Source organism: Coenobita brevimanus, chromosome 62, assembly GCF_032717465.1.
Source record: "Coenobita brevimanus isolate Jiangsu-jjx chromosome 62, ASM3271746v2, whole genome shotgun sequence".
Lineage (NCBI taxonomy): Eukaryota > Metazoa > Arthropoda > Malacostraca > Decapoda > Coenobitidae > Coenobita > Coenobita brevimanus.
This window is the reverse complement of record NC_137015.1, coordinates 29149095-29161122: the sequence shown is the minus strand read 5'-3', so window position 1 is coordinate 29161122 and position 12028 is coordinate 29149095. Positions and strand designations below refer to the sequence as shown.

The 12028-nt window shown below is 41.7% G+C and overlaps 1 protein-coding gene across 1 annotated transcript in view; it reads left to right on the top strand.

Moving 5' to 3' along the window:
* Positions 1 to 12028, top strand: part of Dus3 (Dihydrouridine synthase 3) — a 329322-nt gene that overhangs the window by 80572 nt on the left and 236722 nt on the right. Inside the window, exon 3 of the mRNA XM_080275728.1 lies at positions 7194 to 7422. Within this exon, the coding sequence (XP_080131854.1) occupies positions 7194 to 7422 (229 nt within the window). The remainder of the gene's footprint in view (positions 1 to 7193; positions 7423 to 12028) is intronic.

Sequence of the window (12028 nt, the reverse complement as noted above, 5' to 3'; positions counted from 1 at the left end):
GCGAAAGTTTTACCATTGCACTTGACATCTTGAAGGCTTTCGATCGAGTCTGGCATAAGTCTTTAATTTCCAAACTGCCTCTGTTGGTTTCTATCCTTCTATCTGTGCCTTCAACTATAGCTTCCTTTCTGGCCATTCTATAGCTACTGTTTTAGATGGCCATCATTCTTCTAGATCTGTCAACAGTGGTGTTCCACAGGGCTCTGTCATATCACTGACTCTCTTCCTTTTATTCATCAATGACCTTCTGAGCTGTACATTGAACCCTATCCACTCATCCGCTGATGATTCCACCCTTCACCTTTCCATTTGGTTCTCACAACGTCCATCTCAGCAGTTAATTCAACAGACAAGGGGTGAGGCTATGACACACCTAATGTCTTACTTGGCTCGTATCTCTGACTGGGGTAAAAATAATCTTGTTGTTTTTATTGCATCATAAACTCAGAGTTTACACCTATCAACCTGACACACTTCCACAGGAGTACCCACTAATGTTTAATAATATCCAGCTCAATCCTGCATCATCCTTGAACATGCTTGGGGTTTCATTCTCTCGGGACTTATCTTGGAAAGATCATATTGCATCTCTTGTAAAGTCTGCTTCCAGGAGATTGGGTGTGCTAAGCCGACTCTGTACCTTCTTTACTTCTGCACAGTTGTTGACTTCATGCATGGGTTTTATTTGCTTCTGTGTAGAGTACAACTTTCATGTGTGGGGTGTCTCCCCATGTATAGCTCTTCTCACTAGGGTGGAGTCAAAGGCTTTTCATCTCATTAACTCGCCTCCTCATACTGGCTCCCTTCAACCTCTGTCTCTGCCGCACTGTTGCCTCTTTATCTCTTTTCTATCGCTGCTTCAATGGTCACTGCTCCTCTGAACTGTCTGTTTGCATCCCTCCACCTCTACGATGGGTGTATAGCACTCGTCTAGCGACAAACTCTCATCCCTTTTCTGTCCAACTCTCTAGTGCAAGAGTTAACTGTTACTCCCAGTCCTTCATTTATGCAACAGGTCAACTCTGGAACTTTCTCCCTCTGTCTGTATTTCCTACTTCCTATGATCTCCAGTCTTTCAAATGCAGTGTGTCCAGGCATCTCAATATGAACGGATCTTGAATTTGGCTCTCTTTTGTATTGTTTGTGTTTTTTTCTTGGAAGGAACTGTTTGTGCACTCCTGGCCTTTGGTTCCTTCTTTCTTGCATAAAAAAAAAAAAAAACACCCTTTGTGGGATGGTAGGTGAAATGAGCACTGAGGGTAACACCAAGGAGGATAACTCTGGTAACCTGGATGTTGAAGGGGCCTTTTAACCCTGGAGACTGGTAAAAAACTTGCCACAGGTTCAAAGACTTAAGATATGGAGATGAGCACTGCAGCTCAGTGCCTCATGCCATCTGCCTCTTCCTTCACCTTTTACCCTTTCTTCAGCACTCTCTTGAATACAATACCTTTTTCAGATCCACTTAGATGATCTACCCAGCCCTCCTCTTTTTTTTTTTTTTTTTTTTTTTTTTTTTTTAAGGATCCCTCTCTGAATAAAAACTTTTTTGCTGTTATTATCTCATTCTCTACTAAAGACTGAGTCAGTTTTTTCTTAACAGTCAGTGTTGGTGATGAATATAGTATTGACATAATTAAGCAGGTCTTCTCTGTCTCCTGTGTAGGCATGCATGTTTACCACACACACACACACACACACACACACACACACACACACACACACACACACACACACACACATTTATGTACATGAATGTTTTGTAGTAGTTTTCAGTAACAGCTGTTTTTGCTACAGTAACCAACATCCAACATGGCCAAAAATGTAAACACTGAGGGACTTGAATTTCCAGGATTTGATAGAAATACTAATATCATGGATCTGGTTAAAACATTGATAATGAGGATTAGTGAACTTGAAAAGAAGGTGGAGAATTTAGTGTTAAAGGATGTGTCTGAGAATATGGAAATTACTATACAGAGTCTGATCCAGTCCAATGAGACAGCGAATAAAGAAATAAGAAATTTGAAGCGTGAAAATATTGAATTGAGGAGGAAACTAGAAGAGAGTACTAATAAAACAGAGAAGGTGAGTAGTGTATTAGAAGAACATAAGGCAAAGTGGGCACATGTAGAAGAAGAACAGAAAGAAGTGGTCAGCTTAACCCCTTAAACGCGGATCGTCGCTTTTGCGACGGTCGGCCCAAAGGACAGAACGGCGGATCGTCGCGTTTGCGATTTGAGTTAATTTTGAATAACCGCGGGCAAGCAGGCTCCAGCTGGTATTGTCTATCAGTACCACCACCCTCTAGCTACAACTAGCATACTTTACCTTTGTACTACTGACCTCAGTTGTTGCCAAATATCGCGTTTTCCCCCCGTCCCCCCCCCACCACGGCCCGGCCAGCCTGGCTGTGATACATGGCAGCGCTCTGAGCGCTCAGAACTGTAAACCTGCGATCTCCTCTCACAAGCAGTTTATGCTACTAGGAAATGCTTGTTTCCCCAGTTGTAACACTAGCTTTTTTTCTCACGGTTTGCCCCTGTTTAGCGTCAGTTTACTGCAGGCTTTCAAAGTGACATTATGGCGAGTTCTAGCTCTTCCCAGTCAGTGCAAGCGGCCGACAGGAACGAGAATAAAGTGGCGGACGTAAGGCAGAATAAAAAGCGCGCCGTGGTGATCTTTTGGGAAGTAATATGATTGAAAATAATGTAGTATACATGTTTTTAGCTGTGAAAATGGAAATGTTTGTTGAGTGACGGGAAGACCGCCGCCACAGTGCATGTCGGCCGTACGCTCCGTTGATTTTAGCCTTATTTTCAGTGCTTATTGTACAAATACGGATTCCTAACTACCTTTACGTTGTAGTATAAAGTTTACTGTGACAGAATGAGGCTGTGGTAGAGGGGAAACCGGGTTGCTGGAGGTGTGAAAGTGAAGATTTGGTTACCCAACTTTGCAAGTCTCCACAAGTCCTTGGGTAGCCCACGAAGGCTCAACACCTGTCTCTGGAGAAAGCTGAATGTAAGTACTATCTGCCATACCAAGTATAATGTTCTAGGGTTAATCTCTGATTTTTGGCGAATATTTTCCTACAGGTACTCAGTCCGCGATACAACCCCGCCACTCGGGGGGGATTGACTGTACACAGCCGCGTTTAAGGGGTTAAGAGAAATCATCCAGGAAGAATGGGAAATGAACAAGAAAAAGATGGAAGAAAATGTAGTGAAAATACTGAAGAAAAAAGAGAAAATAGTGAGAGAAACTGTAGAAAGGAACAGATGCATGGTAATATTTGGAAACAGGGAGGAGTAAGAAAAGGTTAGATTCGTGAGACTCGAGAGAGACACGAACCTGGTGAGAGGTATATTAGGCAAAATTGACCCTGAAGGAGACAAGTGGGTAAAAGAAATTGAGGAAGTAAGGAGGATAGGGCCCTATAAGAAAGGGGAAACAAGACCAATGAGAGTCAAGTTGACATCAGAAAGTTTAGTAAATGATATACTTAAAATGGCCTGGAAATTAAGCAAAGAGGCAGAGATGGAAAATATTATAATAAGAAAAGATTTGAATGAAGAAGAAAGAGAAGTTTTAAAATCATTGAAGAATCAAATAAAGGAAAAAAATGATAAGAGGTCAGAGGTAAGAATGTAATACTTTTTTTTTGGAGAATAATGGATATGAAAGTAAGGAAGTGGTATATAAGGAAATAGAAGCGAAGGAAACTTAGGGGGATAGCAATGAAAGATCAGAAATTGAGGAAGTGGTACTGATGGAGAGAAGGAGAGAAGAGGGTATAAAAAACATCAAAAATAATTTAAAGGTGACATACACTAATATTGATGGTTTAATATCGGCAAAGCTTGAAATTAATGATTTCTTGAGAGAATATGAACCTGATATCATGTGCTTTGTAGGGACCAAATTAAGAGAGGATAATGATGGTCATCTGGGAGATGGTAAGTACAATCTGTGGAGAAGAGACCGAAAAGAAAAAACGGGAGGAGGAGTGATGATAGCAGCGAAGAACAACATAAATGTAGATATCGTGGAAATGGGAGAAGACAGGGCTGAAGTGATATATATGAAATGAGAAACTGGAGAGAAAGTCAAGAGAGATATGGCGGTAGTGTATGTTCCCCCTAAGACGAGAGCATGGAATGATGACGAATACCAGGAGATGTTGTCAGATATGGCTAGTTATTTACAAAAAACAATTGAGAAACGCAACAATTGGTGGTTGACTTTAACTGTAAAGAGGTGAACTGGGAGGAATGGGACTCAGGAGGCAGTGAGGATTCGTGGGGCACTATATTATTAAATATAGTAATGAATAATGTGATGACGCAATGGGTCAAAGAAGAGACACGGTTCCGAGGTGAGGACACACCAGCAAGGTTAGATTTACTGTTTACCATAGAACCCGATGTAATAGAATCATTGAAATATTTCTGTCCTATGGGAAAAAGTGATCATGTGGTCATTGTATTCCAGATGATAATAGGGAACGTTGAGCCAAGAGACGAGCTTCATAGACAGGGAAGATACAACTTTGGGAAAGCTAATTTCACTGGACTGAGAAAAATTTTTGAAAATGCGGATTGGAGAAAATTTAGAGAAACGAGAGATACAAAGGAAGTGGGATGTCTTTCTAGACCTCTATAATTTGGGAGTGGAAAAATTTGTACCAAGAGTAAGAGGGAAAGAAAACAGGAAAAAGGAGTGGTTTAATAGAAGGTGTATGATAGCAAAAAAAGAGAGAGATAAGGCATGGAGCAACTGGAGAAAGAGAGGCAACACCAGAACAAAGGAAGATTATAAAAGAACTAGAAATGAATACACAAGAATACGTAGAGAAGAAGAAAGGAATTTTGAAAAAGGTATAATAGACAAATGCAAGGATGAACCCAAACTGTTCTATAGATTTGTTAATGGCAAACTGAAACAAAAGGAAGGAATCACCAAATTGAAAGTAAAAGGAGAGGTCTATAAAGATGCAGCAATGCAAGCTGAAATAATGAACAAATGTTTCCAATCAGTTTTCACTAATGAAAAAGATTTTGTGGAAGGGGAGGGAGTGGCTAGAAATGTACCGGTGATAAAAGATATAAAAGTGGAGGTACAGGAAGTGTACAAATTATTGGAAACCCAAGATGTAAGGAAAGCCCCAGGACCTGATGGAATTTCTAATTGGGTACTGAAGGAATGCAGAGAACAACTGGGAGATAAAATTCACAGTTAAATCATGTGTTCTCTGGAAGAGGGGAAAGTGCCAAAAGAATGGAAGAGGGCTAATGTGGTACCAATTTATAAGGGAGGAAACAGGGAAGAACCCCTGAATTATAGACCAGTGTCTCTAACCAGCACGGTCACAAAATTGTGCGAGAGAATCCTGAAAGACAGATTGATAAAATATCTAGAAGAGATGAATATTTTGGCCGAATGTCAGTTTGGATTCAGAAGTGGAAGGTCATGTGTTTCTAACTTGTTGAGCTTTTACTCAAGAGCGATTGACGTGGTACAGGAGAGAGATGGTTGGGTGGATTGTGTGTACTGAGACTTAGAGAAGGCCTTTGACAAAGTACCTCATAAGAGACTAATGTGGAAACTAGAATATATAGGAGGACTGAAGGGGAAACTCCTGGAATGGATGAGAGACTTTTTGAGGGACAGAGAAATGAGGACAGTAATAAAGGATAGGATGTCTGGATGGAGGGAAGTAACGAGTGAAGTCCCCCAAGGCTCGGTGTTGGCGCCAGTAATGTTCCTGATTTATGTAAATTATATGGTAGATGGAGTGAACAGTTATGCAAGTCTGTTTGCTGATGATGTAAAGATCTTGAGGAAGGTAGAGGTTGAGGAGGATTGTAAAATGCTGCAGGAGGATCTGGGTAGGATACATGATTGGAGCCGGATTTGGGAAATGAAATTTAATGTAAAGAAATGTAAAATATTGGAAATGGGTAAAAGTACCAGGAGGCCATCACTGAATTATTTGTTGGGTAATGAATTGATCACTAAAATGAGAGAAGAGAAAGACTTGGGAGTGCTGGTCCAAGATAGTTTGTCACCTGAAAAGCACATTAATAAGATAGTTAGGGAGACTTATAAACTCCTGCCTAACATAAGAGTAGCATTTCATTATATGGATGAGGAGATGATGAAAAAATTGATAGTGGCCATGATTCGCCCCAGGTTAGAATATGCAGCAGTAGTGTGGTCCCCACACAAAAAGAAAGATATAAACAAGATTGAGAAAATACAAAGAACAGCAACCAAGATGGTCCCCAGTCTGGCAGATCTGTCATACAGAGAGAGGCTGGAAAAGCTGGATTTGCCTTCCTTAGAGGAAAGGAGAAAGAAGGGAGACATGATTGCAATGTTCAGGACCATGGTGGGAGTAGGTAAAATTGACCGAGAAGATCTGTTTTTATGGGATAAGAGAGCAACAGGAGGACACGGAATGAAATTGAAAAAGTCAAGCTGCTTGAAGGATATTAAGAAACATAGCTTTCCTTACAGAAGTATAGATTTATGGAATAGCCTTGACAAAGAGATCATCCAGTCTAAAAACTTAAATGAGTTTAAAGCTAAATTTGACTTACTGAGAAACAGCGATGGGAACCCACGAGCATAGCATATTTCGTATCTCAATTAGGTATATTGGGTAAATACATAAGTATTTGGAACGACTTAGATGAAAAGGTGGTGCAGGAGAAAAACATTCATGTGTGTAAAAGTAAACTAGATAAATGTGGATATGGAGACAGGACAACACGAGCATCGCTCAATTCCTGTATACTACAAATAGGTAAATACACACACACACACACACACACACACACACACACACACACACACACTGAACAAGACCAAATACATTTAGTGCCCTGTATTACAGGAACCATCATCACTTTAGGAGGTAATATCCATATAAACAGCAGGTGGATGCCTGATAGTTTTATGAATTAAGACACTCCAACAAGATGTAGCCAGGAAGGTTCATATCCAAAAGGTGCTTAGGGTTTGCTGCTCAAATAATGCCTCTAAGAGGCAAGTGATAGGTCACTTACCCTATATATCTGAAATGAGAAACCAAACCCCAGGCCTCTAAATGATCTCCACACATAATGTGAATATGAGATTTGGTTATTAAGGTGGCATGATAAAAATTTTCTTTATTATATCTACAGGCATGAATAAAAAACGTCCCAAGTTAGTGAAGGCACCCAAGAATGAGAAGCTGTGCCGTTCCGTGTGGTGTGTGAAGCTGGGTGAAGACCCGAGGAGTCTCTGCCCCAACCCAAACTGTGAATTCAGCCATGATGCAGCAGCATTCCTTGCTGCCAAACCTCCTGATTTAGAGGGCGAGTGTCACAATTTCCACACATTTGGATTTTGCAGTTATGGCATTATGTGTAGGTGAGTCATGGTGTATAAGGCATTTCCTTTTTTGTATACTAGCTTTGTACAATAATTTATTGGGATACGTTGGGTCATGATGTACTGTACGAGCTGTCCCCAACTTAGGAAAATAATTGATTCTTGAAGGTATTTCGTTTATTGTTTTTTCATAAGTCCATCTCTTATTCTTATAATTCTCTCTCTCTCTCTCTCTCTCTCTCTCTCTCTCTCTCTCCAGCCCAACCCTAATCCCATAATGGACAGAAAGTTCTTTCCCTCAACCCCTATCACCTTTCTGCTCCATACCTACTTCTGTGCTATCCTATGTCTGTCTGTCTGTCTCTCTCTTTTTTTTTTTTTTTTTTTACATGGGTTGTAGACAACGGTGCTAAAAACTTCAGTAATGATACTGAGAGTTATCTTTAGCTAATGATATTATGAAAGTATATATTTAATGTATAATTAGTGATTAGTTTAATATTACAGTATTTTGATAATTATGGATCATAATTGTGTATTTTGAGTTTACTATTATGAGTGCTGTATATATTAGGAATAGCTAAGCTATACTTAGATATTACCATCTATATATACCCAGATATATTATATTGCTTGATTTTGGAGCCATTGGTTGATGTGAAGCTTGAACTGGTGCAGGGTAGTTGACTGGTGAATGTCTGTCAGGCACACCATGCAGTTCCAGAGGCGACTGAAGTGGGGCAGGAGTGACCTGTGGTATTGCTCCGTCCTGGCAAAGGGAACAGTCACTTGGTGTTCCATGTTGTGGGATTCCTGTGTGTCGTATGCAGGCACACGGGTTGAATGGAGATGGAGTGGTGCCAAATGGGGAGACTGCTGCTTGTGTATTTTGTACATTACACAGAGGCCACCCACGTTTCATGAAGTCTGTAGTGGCTGGAGAACAGTTCTTGGATGTTGTGACTTCAGTTGGATTAACCTTTCTGCTCGATTCTGAACTTTGTCCAGCAGCCTGAGATAAGAGGGTGGACAGGATGACCAGGTCAGTGGGGCCTACTCCATAAGACTGCAAACTTATGCTTTAAATAATATTTCTATTCCCCAATTGTTGAGCAGATTGGCTATTCGCTGAATGCAGCCTAATTTCCAGGCAGTATTTTTTGCTAGGTGTTTGATATGGCTTGTGAATGTAAAGCTGCTGTTGAATTCCACCCCAAGGATAGAGATGGCATCCTGAAGTGGGAGTGTTTTGTTGTCAGTTTGGATGTTAGAAAGGGGAGCGTCAGCAGGATCTGGTCTCCGAGAAATTTACATGGCCTGGGTTTTCCCAGGAGCAAAGGTAACTTGCCAACGTTTCCCCCAGGACACAATGCTCTGCAGGGACTGATTTATGTGTGTTATGGTGGCATTGCGATCACATCAGTCACAAGTGAATGTTAGAGTGCAGTCATCTGCGTATGCTTGTGCTTCAGGGATAAGCTGTAGTATGTCATTAAAGTAAACGTTCCACAGGATTGGACCAAGGACGCGGCCCTGCAGCACACTGGCTTCGACTGGAAGTTCGCTGGAAGTATGACCATTGACCACCACATGTAGGGTTCTGGCGTTAAGGTAGTCGTGTAGCAAGTGAATTAAATGACCGTTTATCCCCAGACTTTTTAGTTCGGTGATGAGGCCCTGGTGCCACACCCTGTCCAAGGCACCAGCAATGTCCATTGCAATGACGATTGTGTCCACCCTGCTATCTAGTGACTGGTTCCATTTAGTAGACTGGAGTAGAAGAAGATCAGCAGCAGATCTACCTTCTCTGAAGCCAAACTGTTTGTTGCTGAGTAGGTGATGTTCGTCTAGGAATGTTGTTAGTTTATTTGCTGTTAGGGCCTCAAGTATTTTTCCTGGGATAGAGAGGAAGGATATTGGCTTGTAGTTCTGAGCATCTGTATTTTCCCCTTTTTGTGCACTGCTACAACTTGTGCCCACTTCTACATTTTTGGCCACTTGTGTGAATTTAGGCATTTCTGGAATATTGCAGTCAGAGGTACAGCAGGCTGGGTGGCACAGTTTCTTAAGATGTGTGGACTGATGTTGTCAGGGCCCACAGCTTTGTGAAGGTTCAGCTGGAGAAGTTGTTGTCTAACATTTTCTGTGGTGATTGTGATGTTTCCCAGTTATGCTTTCGTGCATAACGGGATTGTTGGAGGAGAGTGGTATGGGTTGGATACTCTTATCTTGTTAGAGAAGTGGACCGCTAGGAGCTGGGCTTTGTCCTTGTTGCATGTGGCTACACTTCCATCTGGATGTATGAGTGGAGGAATGCAGTCATCGCGTGTGAAGCCTTGTTGGTGTTTGATGCAACTCCACCAGCTTTTGTTTCCAGCTGAATGGTCAGTTAGTTTTGTTTGAAGGCTTACTTTCCAATGTTAGATTGCCAGCTTCTGTACTCATTTCATATTCTTACATGCTGTGTTGTGTCTAAGTTTATTTCTTCTTGATGGACGTGCTAGGTATTGTTGCCATGTCCTGCTTTTTCGATCAGCTGCAACACTGCAGTTATACCCAAACCAAGACTGGTCTCCTGGCTTGGATGTGTATCTCTGGCAGGGAATATACTGCTCTTGGAGGGACAGGAAAGTTCAGTAAAGATCTCAATTTGTGTCTACATTACCAGTAAGCAAGTTATCCCATTCGATGTTATCCAGCTCATTCCGAAGACCATCCCAGTCACCCCTCTTCCATAGCCAGTTGGTACAGGTTATGTTTTCATCTTGGTCAGCTTCCACCTGAACTGTAGTGTGGATGGCAAAGTGGTCTGATGATCCCACATTTCCCAAAGGGTGGCAGGAAATCACACTGTCAGGCAGGTCACTAATCACTGGGTCAAGGGAGGATCCAGATATGTGTGTTGAGAAGTCAACAAAATTTGTGAGGCCGTGTACGGTGAGTAACTCAGTAAATTGTCTTGCCACGAGATGTTGATTAAAGTCTCCAATCAGGACAGTGTGCTTGCAAGAATATTGGAGGAGTATAGTATCCAGATGGGTTTGAAGGAAGACTATTGGCTTGCATCCTTGCCACTGTGGTCGGTAACAGACACACAGTAAGACGGATTCACGGTTGCAAGTCCATAATCTGAAGAACACCTACTCTCTCTCTCTCCCTCTCTCCAACCCAATCCTAATCCCGTAATTACTGAGGACAGAAAGTTCGTTCCCCCTATCCCTATCACCTTTCTACTCCATCCCTACTGCTGTGCTCTCTCTCTCTCTCCACCCAAATTAAAGCCCATTATTGTCTCCACTCCCCACTTATTCCCTACCCTTCCCTGAACTGCAATTATCACCTCACCCCCTTGTCAGTGTCTTCACTTTACCCCATCCTTCCTTGCTATGAATGACCCGCCACACACACACACACACACACACACACACACACACACACACACACACACACACACACACACACACACACACAATTTTTTTCGTGTTTGCGGATTTTTCATAAGTCGATCATGCGTAAGTAGGGGTCTGACTGTACATTGATTCCATGGTTATCACTCATAACTAATACTGAACATGGCACATGATTACAAATTTGCACAATAGTGAATACACAGAACCTGTGGAATTCATTGTATTTCGCCCCAGGCTCTGCAAGCCCAGACCCTAGCTTTCCCTTTTACGATAATTTAAACCCACTAAGTACATGCTGTACATATTGTTATGGTAAGTACCAGAAAGACACATAGATGGTTAGGTTAATAGAAAGTGGTGAAAAAGGCACAGTAATGGTGACTATGTAATCTGTTACTGAGTATACAAACCTTGTAGAACTCCCGACCAGCCATTTGCCTTGCCTCTACCCGTAGACTTGTTAAAGTAAATGTACAGTTTAGTTTAAGCACAGAATGATGTTACCAGTTCATATCTCATTCTTAAAGTTTGTTTTTCATATTTTTCATATTTTAATGGTAGTAAAAGATTGCCACAGCAGTGGTAAACCATGTTTACAGCATCCAATGGTACCAAATACAGAGAGACACCATCTTGTAGTGTGCCAAAGACAGACAGATGCCATCTTGTGGTGCACCAAAGACAGACAGATGTCATCTTGTGGTGTGCCGAAGACAGACAGACACCATTTTAGAAAGCTGTTTTTGGCATTTGTGTGTGTGTGTGTGTGTGTATTCTTACCCACCTAATTGTTCTTACCTAACTGTATCTTTACAGGAATGAGTCAAGCTTGTACTGTCCCATGTATTAAACCAATTTATCATACATATCCTTAAATTTATGAATAGTTTTGGGACATGCTACTTCATTCGGTAGTGCATTCCATCCATCCGTCATCCAATCCTACGTTGCCCCATGAGGAGCGTAGGAGCCCGGGGCTAGGCAAGTTGGTCCTGACATTTAAGACACTACTTCATTCGGTAGTGCATTCCATCCATCCATCATCCAATCCTGTGTTGCCCCATGAGAAGCGTAGGAGCCTGGGGCTAGGCAAGTTGGTCCTGACATTTAAGATGAGAGTGACCAGCCTCACTCATCCCTGAGTGGCATTACGTGAGCAGTAAACCCCAACCACCCCTTGGATATAAACCTTCACCAGCTCAATCCGATTGAAGCACCGTAAGTGCCCACTAAAC